This window comes from Rhipicephalus sanguineus, chromosome 11 (genome assembly GCF_013339695.2).
Source record: "Rhipicephalus sanguineus isolate Rsan-2018 chromosome 11, BIME_Rsan_1.4, whole genome shotgun sequence".
Lineage (NCBI taxonomy): Eukaryota > Metazoa > Arthropoda > Arachnida > Ixodida > Ixodidae > Rhipicephalus > Rhipicephalus sanguineus.
The window spans coordinates 132,329,041-132,346,150 of NC_051186.1; the positions used below are offsets into that span (position 1 = coordinate 132,329,041).

At 48.4% G+C, this 17,110-nt stretch overlaps 1 protein-coding gene across 7 annotated transcripts in view; it reads left to right on the forward strand.

The window, feature by feature from the left end:
• The window catches only part of LOC119374501 (UTP--glucose-1-phosphate uridylyltransferase), a 97,524-nt gene that overhangs the window by 68,830 nt on the left and 11,584 nt on the right, over positions 1-17,110 (forward strand). For all 7 annotated transcript variants that reach the window (XM_037644618.2, XM_037644621.2, XM_037644619.2 and 4 more), the window contains 4 exons: positions 8,243-8,428; positions 12,698-12,831; positions 13,513-13,581; positions 15,271-15,404. In XM_037644618.2, the coding sequence (XP_037500546.1) occupies positions 8,243-8,428; positions 12,698-12,831; positions 13,513-13,581; positions 15,271-15,404 (523 nt within the window). The remainder of the gene's footprint in view (positions 1-8,242; positions 8,429-12,697; positions 12,832-13,512; positions 13,582-15,270; positions 15,405-17,110) is intronic.

Here is a 17,110-nt window from a genome sequence, read left to right on the forward strand (position 1 = left end):
TCTCAAGATTGCATGGATTCACCCACAGAACTTATGGAAGCTAACCATATTGAACCACTCGAGATGAGCAGACAGAAACAGGGAGTGGAATTTCTTAAACTGCTTTACACGAACAATTCACCACTAGACACATCTCTATATCTATCGCCACTAATAACCAGACCCACACCTCACCGTAGACAAGATGCATTAACACCTTACTTCTCGAGAACGAACATATTGCCACGCTCGAAATAGACAGAGAACGAAGACGATGTGCGCGCAGTCTCGTGAAAAAGGGACACTGACCAAAGAAGACGACGTGCATTTGTTTATGTCTTTGCTCTTGGCTGCTGCATAAAAACACGCCGTCGGTTCTCGGACTCAACGTCTCGGTGGTCTGCTGCTTACGTTGAACCGCGACACTGGTGGAGGTGCTGGACTGCAAGCCTGCCGATGCTCTACACCCCATCTGGGAGCCGTTCATCAAGTTCCGACACGCAGTCACCTGTTACGACACCAGTGCACCGCTTCAGTCGGCGGTTGCTAGGCCTCTCTCCTGAGCTGACCTCCTTGGACGAACATTCTACCAGGCATTTCTCACCTCTGCCAATGGCCTCCGCCAGCCAGCCACAGGTGGTCCAAGGGATACAAGGCAGCCCCGTTTCCAATCCAGCCCAGCTAACGCTTCTTCAGCCACTTGTGCCTAATCGCTTCAGTGGTGCCCCACATGAAGACGTTGAATATTGGCTCGAACATTACGAACGCGTTGCCGACATCAACCAGTGGAATGATCAACAGAAGCTCGCCCGCACGTACTTCACCCTCGATGACAGCGCTCACACGTGGCTTGAGAATCGAGAAGGCCGTATATCGACATGGGATGAGTTTCGTCAGCAGCTGATTGACACCTTTGCTAGCGTCGACCGTCGAGAGCGGGCTCAGCAGTTGCTTGAGTTAAGACTTCAGAAACCTGACGAAACTGTGGCAATGTTTGCTGAAGACGTGACGCGCCTGTGTCGTCGCGCTGATCCCAGTATGTCTGAGGAAAAGAAGTTGCGCTACCTTATGCGCGGCGTCAAGGAACAACTGTTCGCCGGCCTTGTGCGCAATGCCCCAACTACCGTGGCCGATTTTATAAGAGAAGCCACTGCCATTGAGCGTGCTCTGCACCAAAGATCGAGGCAGTATGATCGCTCGTCCACTACCACCCCAAGCAACGCCGCTTCAGTGACTCTGGACAATCAGGGCTCCCTACGTGACCTGATCAGAAATGTTGTTCGCGAAGAACTTCAGAAGCTTTGGACTCCGCCAGTGGATGCACCAGTGACCGCCGTTGCCGCAGTCGTTCCTGACGAACTTAGGCACGCTTTCTCAGCAGCTGATCTCGGTCGCGAGCAGCGTCAAATGAGTTACGCCGACGCTGTCCGCCGTCCACCACCCGTCCCGCCTATCACGTCATACTACCAGCCACCTACAGCCGCACCTTTGTCGCAACCTTTGCAGGAGGCTTTCAGACGTCGGCCCATCTCTCCGATGTCTTCATGCCACCAGCCATCACTTGCCGCTCCTTACTCACCACCACAAGAGGACATGGGACGCCCACAATTTCGCAGAACGGACGCTTGGCGCACTGTCGATCGGCGCCCCCTCTGCTTCAACTGTGGTGGTGCCGGCCATATAGCTCGCTATTGTTGGTACCGCGACACATCGCTTCGCCCGTCTCGGCCAGGGTACGACGGTCGCCGTGCCAACGCCGACTATACTGTTCGCCATGACGACTCTGGTTTTCGAGGACCTCCAACGACGTGTTCTCCATATCACGAGTCGCTTCCCAATCGCCAGCCCAACTCCGCCCACCGGTCACGCTCTCCATCCCCTGCACAGACATCGTCACCGAATCGACGTACTTTTGCTGACCTTCGGGGAACAAGGTCGCCCAGCCCTTACCGGGGAAACTAAAGGCGGCGACCTCTCGGGGTAAGGTCGCAGCCCGACCACAAGACGATAAAAAGTCCCCAGTACTGCCGCTACAGAACGACGCGACGTGGACGAATATTAACAGCGACGAAACGGTGAGCGCCGACCTCAATGTACTTATTGATGGAGAGCAAGTGACGGCTTTAGTCGATACGGGTGCTGATTTTTCCATAATAAGTCACAAGCTGGCCGATCGTCTTAGGAAAGTAAAAACGCCGTGGACAGGACCACATATAAGAACAGCGGGTGGTCAATTGCTGCTCCCTACTGAAAGATGCACAGCAAGAATCAGCATAGGAGATTCCTCTTTCGTCGCGACTTTCATCGTTCTTCCAGAGTGCTGCAAAGATTTAATTATAGGAATGGACTTTCTCAGGGAGCATGGCGCAATAATCAACATCCCGGACCGCGTGGTTTCGTTTTACGAGAGTGCTCGTCTGCCTGATTCTTCATCACCAGAACACAAATCCTTTCGTCTCAAAGACCACGATATAGTTGTGCCGCCTCGATCATGTACCCTCGTTTCAGTAGCATGTGACGTACCGTTCGACGGCGAAGGAGTCGCCGACCAACTAACCTCGCTGCTTTTCACTCACGGGATTTCAGTAGCACGAGGAATAGTCAATGTCACTAACGGCCGAACGAACTTGCTGTTGACCAATTTCACCTCCGAGCGACGGCACCTTCCAAAAGGCACAACTTTGGCATATTTTGACGAGATAGCAGATGTTTGTGACTGCTTTTCGGCACTCGAAGCAACGCCTACACAAGACCCACATGACCTAGCACCTAACCTTGACGTCAACCCTACTTTAACTCAGCAACAGCGGGAACGCCTCCTTGCGCTGCTAGCCGAGTTCCACGATTGTTTTGCGTCGACCACGAAAGTTGGCCGGACGTCCTTGACCAAGCACCGAATCATCACAGAGGACACGGCTAGACCAATCCATCAAAATCCGTACCGTGTGGCTTCGAAAGAACGAGAAGCGATAGAACAGCAGGTAACAAAAATGCTTGAAGACGACGTGATTCAACCGTCTAAAAGCCCTTGGGCGTCACCTGTTGTTCTAGTCAAAAGAAGGACGGCAGCCTGCGTTTCTGTGTGGACTATCGAAAGCTAAATCAGGTGACAAAAAAAGACGTGTACCCGCTTCCCCGCATAGATGATTCGCTCGACAGGCTTCGAAACGCACGTTACTTCTCTTCTATGGACTTAAAGAGTGGATATTGGCAAATTGAAGTCGACCCCAGGGATCGTGAAAAAACCGCTTTCGTGACGCCAGACGGACTGTACGAATTTAAGGTCTTACCATTTGGCTTGTGCTCCGCGCCTGCTACTTTCCAGCGTCTCATGGATACCGTGCTCTCTGGGCTTAAATGGAGAACCTGCCTAGTATACCTTGACGACGTCATTGTGTTTTCTGCAACGTTTGACGAACACCTCGAACGATTGCAGGTGGTCTTGCAGGCCATACGGGCCGCAGGCCTGACGCTCAAGCCGGAGAAGTGTCACTTCTGCTTTGAGGAACTACAGTTTCTTGGCCATGTCGTCAGTTACGCAGGAGTTCGTCGAGATCCCGAGAAAGTTGCCGCCGTCGCACAGTTTCCGACACCATCAGATAAAAAGGCACTCAGGCGTTTTCTGGGTCTCTGCGCATATTATCGGCGGTTTATTCCAGATTTTGCGCGCATTGCGTCGCCTTTAACTCGCCTCACGAGGGATGACGTTGCATTTGTTTGGGGCGACGACCAGGAAGCTGCTTTCAATGACTTGCGGCAACGTCTACACACGACCCCCGTGCTTGCCCATTTTGATGAGACAGCCCCTACAGTGCTCCATACTGACGCCAGCAATGTTGGCCTCGGAGCTGTGCTTGTGCAGCGCCAGGACGACGAGGAAAGAGTGATCGCTTACGCAAGCAGAACTCTGTCACGCACAGAAGCAAATTACTCGACAACTGAAAAGGAATGCCTCGCCGTGGTGTGGGCAGTTATGAAATTTCGCCCATACTTGTACGGCCGCCCATTCAAGGTTATCAGTGACCACCATTCGTTGTGTTGGTTAACAAGTCTGAAAGATCCTTCCGGGCGATTGGCACGCTGGAGCCTTAGACTACAGGAATTTGATATAACGATGGTGTACAAGTCGGGAAAACGACACACGGACGCCGACTGCCTGTCTCGATCACCGATAGAGTCGGCTGCTTCCCTTGAAGAAGAGACGGCATTCCTCGGAATCCTCGACACGTCAACCATCGCAGATCACCAGCATGACGATCCTGAGCTACTTGGCTTGATTAATTATTTAGAAGGACGAAGCCAGAACGCACCCAAAGCCTTTGCAAGAGGACTATCGTCGTTCTGTCTGCGAAACAATGTCCTTTACAAAATGAACTTCTCGTCAGACGGGTCCACCTACCTGCTTGTCGTCCCTACCGCTCTTCGTTCTGAGGTATTGCAAGCGTGCCACAACGAGGTCACAGCTGGACATTTAGGCTACACGCGCACACTGGGCAGAGTTCGGGAGAGGTATTACTGGCCTAGACTCACCGCTGCCGTGAAGCATCATGTTCGGACCTGCCTCGATTGCCAGCGGCGCAAGTCACCTCCGACTAAACCAGCCGGTTTGTTACACCCTGTCCAGATCCCGCCAACGCCATTTGACCAGATCGGAATGGACCTTTTGGGCCCACTTCCCACCTCTAGTGCTGGTAACCGCTGGGTTATAGTGGCGACCGACTACCTTACCCGCTACGCCGAGACAAAAGCCATCCAGAGAGGCACAGCAGAGGAGGTGGCCCGATTCTTCATAGAGAACATTGTGCTGAGACACGGTGCGCCGTCGATCGTTATAACAGATCGCGGAACCGCATTCACGGCCGCGCTTTTAGATCATGTGTTGGTGCTCAGCGGTACTATTCATCGTAAGTCGACAGCCTACCATCCACAAACCAACGGGTTGACCGAGCGGCTCAACAAAACTCTGGAAGACATGCTTTCAATGTATGTGGACATCGAGCACAAAAATTGGGACGAGATTCTCCCTTACATAACGTTTGCCTACAACACTGCTAAACAAGGAACCACACGGATGACCCCATTCAGCCTTGTTCACGGACGAGAAGTAAGGACCATGTTGGACGCGATGCTGCCACACGAATGCGATAACAACGAAACGAGTGCCGACGCGTTCACTCAACGCGCAGAGGAAGCCAGGCAGCTCGCACGTCTGCGAATATACGAACAGCAAGAGTACGACGCAGGACGCTATAATCTACGTCATACACCTGTAACGTACGAAACCGGGGACAGGGTATGGGTGTGGACGCCTGTACGAAGACGGGGACTATCCGAAAAGTTGCTCAGAAGATACTTCGGACCTTATCGAGTGCTGCGACGACTAAGTGACGTTACCTACGAGGTCGTCCCGGATAGCCCAAACTGTACAAGGCGTCGCCAGCACCGACCTGAACTTGTGCACGTAGTGCGCATTAAACCATACGTCAGCGAGTGACTCTACGAAGCACCGTCGCTTGTACAAAGTGACTTTATGCGCGAATGACTGTCTCAGCTATAGCATCGGGGCGATGCTCTTTTAAGGGGAAGCAAATGCCACGCTCGAAATAGACAGAGAACGAAGACGATGTGCGCGCAGTCTCGTGAAAAAGGGACACTGACCAAAGAAGACGACGTGCATTTGTTTATGTCTTTGCTCTTGGCTGCTGCATAAAAACACGCCGTCGGTTCTCGGACTCAACGTCTCGGTGGTCTGCTGCTTACGTTGAACCGCGACAATATTTAAGAATTCTTTCTTCCCTCGTACTATAACCGAATGGAATTGTATTATCGAATCGACATCATAATCCTCATTATTATTGATTTGTGTTATAGCGTTTTGCCAAACATACTGACTCTATTTCTGTAATATTGTTTTTGTTTTCTTTGTTCTTTTCAACTTTTCTTCAAACGTGTTCACTGTTATACAATTTTTATTGTCCTCCCCACTTGGACTACATGTCCACAGTACTTGATAAATAAACAAATAAATAACTATAAATAATTCACAACAAAGGGTCACATACACCCATGTAGTCTACGGATACGTTAAGCGCCATGCACTGAAGTTGGTCTATGTAGTACTTTCCAAGACTACTAGCCTTGACGGCCTATACCTCACCAACGCAAAAGGTGACTTCAGGGTCCGACATGTCACCGGCTCAATCGACAGGCAGTCTGTCGATGACATGACCTGGCTAGCAAGCAGGCCACTGGACATTGTCTTGGACTGGCCTACCACCTTCATTCGGTGCCACAACCACAACAGTCGCCTCACGCTCGCCGCTCTCAACATACAGTCTGTGCACGTGCACGACCTCGAAAAAGATGCTCTGCTCACAGAAACTGCTGTGTCAGCACTTTCTGAAACTTGGAGTGATAAGCCCACTGCAATCACGGGATTCCAATATGTCATCCACAGCAAGGGGCTTCATTGCAGGTGCTGCGGCGTGGGCAGATATAAAAACACGGCGATGCGCAACTTCAACATAGGCTGCATCCCACCTCGCCGGCCGCCAGACACAGAATGCACACAGACGATCAGCGGAATCGGCGAGGTCTGCGTTGTGCACATCAGTAACAATAACAAATACATTGCACTAGCCGCCATCTACGTGAGAACTGTCAAGAACCCCTTCTACACACGCACATGAGTTTGTGAAACATGCATGCATTCTTCATCATAACGAACAAATATAAGCACTACACATCAGCTTACCGCGTTTGGTGTTGTTAATACCCATTTTGCTGTTGGCATCATTACGCAATTGTAAACAACTGTTTATATAACAGATGTGCGACTCTTCAACATATGTGTGTGTGTATACCATTTGCACATATCTTTAGTGTCATTTCGTAACGTTTCGCTCAATGTTAAAAAATTATGCCGCAGTCACCTTCCCGCCGCATGCTTCGCATAACATCGGTTCCCACATTACGCGGGATCCGCCTACCTCTTCTTTTAAGGAATTTAGGATTTTTAGTCACCTTAGACGAGCTTGTTTTAGCACATTATGGGGCATTATACAGCGTAAAGAATTAAACAAGGCAGAAACAGTGCATAGGACAATGACGATGAACTAGAAAAATGCGGATCACAAAGCTCTGTTCTTCTTTCCTATGTTTTAACCCTCTTACAATGTTAAACCAAGCAACCCAGTGATGTGTACTTCTGCGGCCATTTGAATAACTAGGTGGGAAAAAAAATGTGAAAGGAATGCAGGAATTTACATTTCACCAGTGAGTGTATCTCGAAAACGTTTCTGCAAAAAAAAAAAATCACCGTCTAAGCACTCGTACAGATGATTAACCAGCGAAGTTGAAACATTCGGCCCTAGTGTTTATCACCGGGTGAATCCCGATAGCTCATTAAAGTTTTCTTTAATGATTGGTCACATCTGTCCAGAAACATTAATAAGTGTTTGTTGCTCATATGTTCTTTTCATCTGTTCAGTGGACCAGTGTTGAGAGGTGGGGCTTGCCCAGTTTCTATAGCATCTATGAACTGGGAGTTTTTGCATACATAGGACGGACGAATTTTGGGTTTGCCTAGCCATATACAGGTTCGCTGTAAAAAAAAGGAGGCTGAACAAAAGTTGGTCTTTCCAGTTTATGCGCCATGCGGTAAAGCAGTTTTCTCCCCATGGTGGTGTACATTGTCTGGTAGATATGCGAGGGCTGGTACTTTACCCTTTTGGCCCTGGTGGTGTCATTTGACACCACCACACAACATTTCCTTTAGCACCTTGGAAATGAAACCAGAAGTGCTCATTCTTGGGCGAATACTCATTCAATGATCCCCACTGCGATTGACACCAAAGTTGTGCCATGTTTGCGGAGCCGCAAAGAAGAAGAAGCTTGACCGATGTCATGGGTGATGCCGACGCGGGCAAGCTGAGGCGGGAAAGTGCCATTTTCGGGACGACCTACCGAAGCTGTTCTAAGGCGCATCACACTGACAAATCAGACGTTGGTTCACATTTTGTGTATTCTAGTGAGCAGCAGGAATAAGGAAGCCATTTTTCTCACTTCACAACCTCTGAGCCCTGATAACCTAATTTGACTCCAGGTTTATTAATCCACAAATACTTGCACCATTGGCTCAATTTTTCGTTTGTGGTCTTCTGAGGGCCTAACTACTAGGAAAACACGCACAAGAAAGGTCTCCGACCAAAATAAAAAATCCTGGACTGAAAGGGTTGAGGAGTTGGCAACGGTGCCATTGCAGGTCATCAAGTATGAAACACTGCCAGCGCCAACGGAGGAGGAGGCCATCCGGTCCATGCTCAACAAGCTGGTGGTGGTGAAACTGAATGGCGGCCTCGGCACGAGCATGGGCTGCAAGGGCCCAAAGTCCGTGATCCCCGTCCGCAACGACCTCACCTTCCTGGACATGACTGTGCAGCAGATTGAGGTGGGTGGCTGCTGAGCGAAGCTCTGGTTTGTGCTTCTGATTCGTCATACATACTTATGCAAACATCTAGGCAGACGAGGACAAAGAACACTGTAGATGGGACGGGCGCCAACTACCAACTGACCTTATTCGTTGTCAAGCATGGGCACATGTACAAAACCACACTATCAATATACAGCAAAAGCTTGGACATGTGATCGTGATCATGCACAGGTCCTAGCTTTTGCTTTTTTGTTGAAGGAGTTGGTGCGCATGTTTCGATGGTGCGGTTGTGTACACATGCTTATGTTCGGCAACGAAGACGGTCAGTAGGTAGTTGGCGCCCGTCCTGTCTACAGTGTTCCTTGTCTTCATCTGCTTTGTGCCTGCATGTTTGGATAAGGATTCCAGGTTCTTGCTGCTCACATTTCTTGTGCTTCTCTCAATGTTTCCATTGGGGTGTCAGCACTGTTATGCAGTTGCAGCAAAAAGGTCATTGTTGAAACATTCGGCAGGGATGCAACAGCTGCGCCAAAACCGCGATATTTATCGAAACTGCGCCACGCTGCACCAAAACGACGCCGCCCCAGGTAACCGCAAAATTTTTTTCGGTTGCGCTAGTTTTAGCCTGGTTTTAGCGCGGAACGAAGCCCGCATTGGCGACCTAATGTTGGAAGAGGCTCCTTCATCCAATCCAATCCGATCCAGTGGTGCTTGACTCAAACATGACGTTAATCTGTTCTGGCGGGTTTGCTGGTGGGCACATGGGCCTAAATGTTTTTTCTGCTGGTTCAAACGCTGCTCTACAAGGTCATTCAACATGAGCAATGGTCAGCGGCCATTTAATGCGGAAGCCCCGCGTAAAGAAAGTTAACCGGCAAACGGGCCGTTTGACACGTTCTGCAAATCTTAGTGGGGAGGTTATTGTTAGGTGGAGTCCGGTACAACGCTGCTTTTGTTCTACTAGCAGTGCTCACATGCACGAATTCACGGATTGTACATACAGCAAAGTCTTTTTAAATGTACTGACGAGTAAAGTGTTGTTTAGAGAAGTACTACCACGGCTGCTCGATGAAAAACACACGGTGCGGCCTGCCGCGTGGAGCGGATACTGCGTCGTGCGCCTAGTGCTCCTGGCTGCCGCCGCGGCGCCACCAGTGAGGGAGCCTCTGGGGACACTGAAAGTGAGTGCACCGGAATTATTGCAGCGGATCGCAGCTTGACAGCGCAGCTGCTATGCGCTTGTTAGTTTTTAAAGGGTTACAATAAAGTTGTTATAGCGTTAACTATATTGGTAATTGGCCTACCGAATGTGCGCCGGCGATGCTGCAACCTAAATATAGCAAGTGTTAGTTTTATCTGAAGTGGTTGCTCGTGTGAGTTGCGATTTTTCGCGTCATGTGCTCTCTCTTTTGTTGCCGTTGCGCCTGTTCACCCTTGATAATGTAGGTTTGTGCTACAGTTATTTTATCAACATGAGAGTCGCTCATTGACAGGTGCGGTTGTATTTCCGGAATGACTGTTGCTCACACCTTAGAAAGAAAAGCATTGTGAACATCAGGGGAGTCATAATTGCTTTATTGCACGTGCGTGAAAAAAGGATCACTGTGTTATTGGAATCACAGGCGCAGCACTTTCCTGGCCAGAGGTTTTTGCGCCAAACGTACGAGACGCTCAACAGACATAACATTTTTTGCCCAGTTGGCAAGAAGCGTTCGTAAGAGCTTTCTGATGAAAACTTTGCAGACTTCCATGGCATGGTCGTCCGCCCCGCAAGTCCACTTTCAGAACTTCCATGGTCATAGAGAACAGCTGGTCACCTTTCAGACATCTCGTGAAAAAATATCCGACAGGAATAATATATGATGTTGACAAGCCTCTTATTACAAAACATAGTACTAATCGGTTTGCCACTTGGGATACCGCTGTTGAGTGCTTTTCTTCACCACGGTCAATGAAACCAAAAAGTTTGTCGACTTGTCGGTTGTATATGACCCTCTACTGTATGGCCATCTCGTCAACAATCAGGGAGCAGAACGCTTCTTGCTCTACAGTGAGACCCTTGAATTTGATGCACAGCCGCTCCTTTATCACCGAAGTGACGCCGATTCCACCTGTTAAATGGCCTACATATTTCTGGAGCGTTGAGTGACAAGGGAGCTGAAAGATATTTCTGGACCTTGCATGCTCATAACTTTTGTTGAAGCATGCCTTCCAAATTACACATTCCTTTAGAATGACGTCACTGTAGTGGGGCTTCTTCGTCGAGAAACTGCGAACTTGGTTTCTAACAAACTCGGCAGTCTTGTCACCTTGCGCAGCACCATTGAGCACCTTCATAAAACAGGCAATGTCCATGTTATTTTCATAGAACTGCGCACGCTCCTCAGCCTCATGCACTTTTTGTTGGAGGGCCTGCAGTGCTCCTTTCATACGAGCGATCTTCGCTTGGAAGCTGCGCGTTTTTTTAGCTTCTTCTGTCAGTTTAACAAGGTCGAATGTAGTTTGACATGATGCATCTGAAAATGATGCCATTTCCACACACGTTCCCTAGTTCAATGTTGTTGGGCGTCGTGGCTTCAGTGCTGTCACTTGACGAGCCGTTTTGGCTAATGACAAAACGGCTATTTTGAAGCAGCATTGCCCGAGCACTCGGCACGCGACTGCGCATTATCGGCTTCTATTTCGGAGCGTGGCCGCTTCTTCCTCGGAGCAGACGTGCTCCTCTTGCTCATGTAGCTTGGATAACCGGAGAACACTGTCGGCACAGCCTTTGGCAAAAGTATCCTCAACTTCTCGGTCTTCTTGTAGTCCTGCTCCATAAAATGCAAGGCGCACACCAGGGACCTGTCATTAGGCTGCCATACTGTTCCCTTCCCGCCGGGTCCTTCACGGGAAATGTTTTGCAGCCATGCTGCCCCGCGTCCTACATTACTGGGAAACTCGTGGTAGCGTACTTGTGGGTCCTTCGATGCATTCGTGGAACACAACGGCACACAACAGTTACGCGGCATTTTGCCTAACGTATAAAATATCACAAATGCGCAAACTGTCTTGAGTGACACTCGGTGTGAGCGATTCATGTGGAGAAAAACAACCACTACCTCGATCTACCCGCTGAACGCTCACTTCTTCCAGCCCGCACGTCGCGTGGAGCCCTCCCCTACTACTGGCGCCCTTCTAGCGAAATGCGGCGACAACTGTCAACTCCGCTTCCCCGCTCTCGCCCATTGCCTGCACCGCGACGCGGCAAGCCGCACCGTGTGTTTTTCATCAAGCGGCCGTGGTACTACACACGTAAACCTTGACCACCTTAGCCGAACGAGTTTGTCAAGGTACTTGCTTCCTTTGACTCGCGCTGAGGCCGACACCACAATAGGCCGAAAAAGCCTTCTGCTTTTTGGGAAATGTGGACATTGGTCTACTAATCATTTTGACTTCGACGCGAGTGCGGTCACCGCTTTGCAGGTGCGAAAGTTTAACGGCAGGTACTAACGAGCACGCCAGTGCGAGTTGTTGCCGGCAACCTTAACGCGATCAGGACCTTTATATCTGCTCGGTAACGTGTGTGGCATAGTGCTTTTGGTACTACTGTCAATATATTGCACGCATTTTATACGCGACGGACCCAAACATGCCGCTGGCTGCTGCCTTCTGGGCGGAGACACAGATTGCGTGCCGCTTGCAGGAACGAAAGCAGCTCACCATTGCTGCGTTTACCCAAAGAAATCTTTGCTGTATCCCTACACGCGGTCACGAGCGGAGCGGGTGGGAATACTCCTCGGGAAAAGCTGTCATACGGCAGAGCACGCGACCGACCCGGCAGTGACTGCGTCAGCTTTGTTGGTGACACGCTGCACGAAACTAGCAAGGTTTCGGCTCTACAAACCTTGGTGCAAATTCATCATGCACAAGGCCTTACTGGTTTTCGCAGAATTCATTGGTCTTATTCAGCATGTTATGCGCTGGAAACATGATTGTGATGACATCGAAAGGTTTGTATATATATTTTTTGTTGCTGTTCCAAAAGCAAACTTTGTTTGTGAAGCTGCTCCAAATTTGGAATTTTGTGCTCCAAAACGGAGTTTTTTTTTTCCGTAGCCTGCTCCAAATTTGGATTTTCCTGCTCCAAAAATTTCTCCAAATCCTATTTTGGCTGTTGCACCCCTGATTCGGGTGTCCCTTGCTCATGCAAGTTTAGTCATTAGGTGTAGCATGTGTTGAAGACAAGATGGAATACATTTGTAAAGAGGTGCACCTTGTGAGTTTGCCTGTCTTCTTGTGTTGCAGTACCTGAACAGGACGTACAATGCCAACATGCCGCTGGTGCTCATGAATTCGTTCAACACTGACGACGACACGTCCAAGGTCCTTCGCAAGTACAAGGGCTTCAAGGTCAAAATATACACCTTCCTCCAAAGCAGGTGCGTTGAAGCCAGGTCATGGGCCAGCAAGTTTGTGTGTGGTCGGGAACACTTGACTGCTGTCGTAAGTGTAAAGTGCACTGTGTGCAATTCAGTGATGGGCAAGTGCTTGAATGACTTCATCGACGGACTTTCGACGAGGAAGGGCGCACATTGAAGGGTTTGTGAGTGGATGGTTAATAATTGATCACGTTTTGCATCCAAACGCTCTACCCAGAGTTTATTTCTTTCACCTGCGTAAGTGTGCATGTAATTATTGTTATGTGGGGTGCATTGTGCATGTTGCTGTAATGCTGGTGTTGCACCAGTGACCCACACCAGAGGATAAAGTCAGTTTCCTTTTCATCTATTTTCTTAGCACTCACGAGATGGTTTTTGTTGTCATGGCGTACTTATCTTTTGAAAGGAAGGGACCCATGGTGGTAGCTCACTCACTGCGTTCCTGTGTGCCCAGCGCTGTGTACTATTTGAAGACATCCTTTGCTCTTGATTGTTGAGGCATTTGTACAGCGGTGTTGAGTTTTGTGCAGCAGTTTGGGATGTAAAACCCCAACAATTATTATTATTATTCGAACAGTGGCTAGTCGTGATGTGAGCCTGAACGAAAGAATCAAGTTGACCATTTGTGACTCCTCATCTTTGTGAATAACCATTTAATCTCATCATCTGACCATCCTGCAGGTATCCTAGAATAAACAAGGAGACCCTCATGCCCATCGTGACCTCACTGAGTACGCCGTGCGATGAAGGGTAAGTGCGACAATTTGCCAGTCATCTGGCTTTTAAGATTAAACATGCTGTTAGGCTAGAAACTATGGTCTAACAAGGTACGTCTGTGTGGAATCTCTGTACAAATGAACATGGCTTGTCCAGAGGTAGATACAGGATTTTTCCAGAGCAGTCTGTCGGCAGAACTGGCACCATCACCTTCAGATGGATCTCACTTGTATCAAGCCATAACTTCATGACCAGGTAAAAAGTAGTTTAAAAAATTCACCAACGATTACGATACTGCCTAATGGGAATACTGAGCACAGCTGTTTAGGTGTTTTGATTTTGCGATAAGTTTAGGCGTGACTGCCTCGCTAACCAGGGGACTGCGGAAGGCAGCACATGGGCGTGTTCCACAAGAGCTGCTGCAGATGGCTCTTTTGTTCACGCAGCGATTTATTTCTATATGTGGTATCGGTGGACGCCCTCACCACATACCTTAGTGATGGCGTCACCTGCAACCGCACGACACGGAACCTGTCGTCTTGCCATTGTCGTTCCTTCCTCCTCGCTATCGCCGTCTTTCATCCTCCGCGTTCGCTCTCCTTCGTCCTCATTCAGTCTCTCTGTTACGCCGACAACGGCGACCCCGCTCAACGTACGACCGGGCGCCTAAAAGCTGCGCTCTAAAAAATGCTAACTTACGTGAACACAGTTATAATCATAGCCAAATTACATTTAATGACTGTGGGGAATATTGCGAAGTCGCATTCAAAATGCACTTCACTTAAATTGCGTACCGAGCGGGCTTGGCCACAAGTTGTCTTGCACCGTGCTCAGCAGGACATTTGATTAGTTGCTGCAAGATGGCTTTTGTATGCTATCATTGAAGTCAAGATGCCTACGAAAAATATTTTTTGTGTTCTTGAATATTCATTCTCCTAGATCGCATAACAAGTGGGCTTGCTCACCGCAAGTTTGCCCATAGCGTGCAAGGTGGAATCGCTGAGGAGTTCAGCAGAATCTCATTAAATGGAACCTGTGAAGACTGGGAAAATGAGCTCCATTTAACAGGCGTTACGTTTATTGAGACACATGGGTGGAGGGGCAGCACCCAAGTGCAAAACCAACCAAATTTAGGCAGTTAACCCTTTCGGGTGCAACCTTTGAAGAACTGCCTGTCAGTGTGTCAAATTTACGCATCATTTCAGGGTACTTGGGTATTCTACTGTAACATAAATAATGGCACGATACATTGATTAGTGTTTTATAGTCATTAATTATAATTAAATTGCAATGGAATATCTATCCTTAAGTCATTCAAGTCCTCTTTTTCCACAAATATAGAATCAAATCTCAGGTTTGAAGTATAGTGCAGTTTCATTTTCAGTTATGTTCGTATCAAGCAAAGAAATTATACTTTTGACACGGCTCGCTGAAAGAACATGGTAGTGCCTTCAGCAAAGTGACCATATTCAACAGTACATTGCAAAATGAAGTTAAATGGAGACATGTTTATTACTTAGGAGGTTCAATTCATCCAAACTTCAATCTGTCTTGCTCTTTTCACTAGGCGACACAACCAGCAAAAAAAAAAAGTTCTGTATACAAATGTGTGCAAAGTGTTTCAAAGGGTTAGGCAACGGTTCCATTTACGTAGCCTTTGTTTGCCAAGATTCTACTGTACTTGTGGATGCAAGTGTTGATGTCGAGGTCTCTCCCTTGCAGCTTCTACCCTCCCGGCCACGGAGACTTCTACGCGTCATTCTGCCAGTCGGGGCTCATGGACCACTTTCTGACGGAAGGTCGCGAGTACTGCTTCATCTCCAACATTGACAATCTCGGTGCCACGGTCGATCTCAGTATCCTTTGCGTTTTTAAATTTTCCAGGCTACCTCACCAATGAAGAACACCTAAATTTTTTTTTTATGTCAGCCGTATGGTAAAGTAGCACACTTTTGACAAGGACAAAAGGGACAAGAAAGGCACGACGCTCGCTGCTCTGTCCCCTTTGTCCTTGTCAGAAGTGTGCTACTTCACCATACGGTATGCTGATCAGTCACCAACTAGCCCATCTTTCAACCGTAGTCAGCGTCGGCTGTTAGACAACAGCAGCCAGTCTTGGTGGCGTAGTTGTCCATCATAGATATTTCATGCAATGAGAAAAAGACACGGCTGGAGCCAGAGTCTAACTCGGGCATTCTGCGTGACAGTCGAGTATTCTACCACAGAGCCATGCCTGTGCTTGAAACTTCTATGGACCCTATATGTACAGGCATCGTGTCAGGCAAGGAGTCACGTTAACGGATGTGGCTCATGTCATGCCATCTGTGGCGCATGGCCAAAAATCTGAAAATTGCACAATATAGACATCTTAACACAGCGCACACACACGAACACAGAAGAATAAGGAAATGACGACACGAGCGCTGACTATCAAGTGAAATTTTTTTATTCACCACACACATATAAATATACACATTGAAGGGTCACATGATGAAACATATGCGTATCAGTTTACACTTTTATGACATTAGGCGCGAGTTAGGCAGAACAAGATATCACACTTCTTAAGTGGCATCTAAAAAGCTAATCTCCTTTTCCAGGAGATTAATTGAGGCCTGACTAATACAACCCTCTCCCCCCTTCTTGATGTGGAAAGCTTCGATGATTTCTCTGACTGTGCGATCTTGATGTCTGTATATGACGCTTGTGTCTTTGAGGACAGGATAGCAGTTGCACTTACTACAATGGGCAGCCAAGTGGGCATGCTCATTTTTCTTTAGCGTCGTTCTGTGCTCTCTGAGCCTTATGTTAACGCATCTGCCCGTTTGACCGATGTAAGACGCACCACAGGACAACGGTATTTCATACACAACATTCGTGGCACAAGAAACAAAGCACTTATCATCTACATGACTAATTCCACACCCTCCTTTCCCTTTGTTACCCTTGCTGTCACACCTTCTTTGCACCGCTGCGCATATGCTACTCGTCTTTAAGGGCGCTGAGAACACAACGTTCACTCCAAACCGCCTTCCTTTATACCGTGAGACATTTTGTGCACATACGGAATAAGTGCTAAATGCTTCTTATTCCTTCCGTCATCCCCGTCTTTTTCATGTTTTGGAACTTTATCCATTTCAATAGCTTTGCTGCTGTCATTCTAAGGACCGAGTTAGGGTAATCTGCCACTTTCAATCTGTTTATCTGCTCTAAAAAACTTTCTGCTACTGCGTGATGACACGAGCGAGTTAGAGCGGCACGCAAACACGTGAAGGCCACCCCATTTTTGATTAGTTTGGAATGCCCTGAACCATAGTCTAGTAACGGCTTCGCTGTCCTGGGCTATGGTTCAGTAGCATAAGACGAGTAGCATATGCACAGCGGTGCAAAGAAGGTGTGACAGCAAGGGTAACAAAGGGAAAGGAGGGTGTGGAATTAGTCATGTAGATGATAAGTGCTTTGTTTCTTGTGCCACGAATGTTGTGTATGAAATACCGTTGTCCTGTGGTGCGTCTTACATCGGTCAAACGGGCAGATGCGTTAACATAAGGCTCAGAGAGCA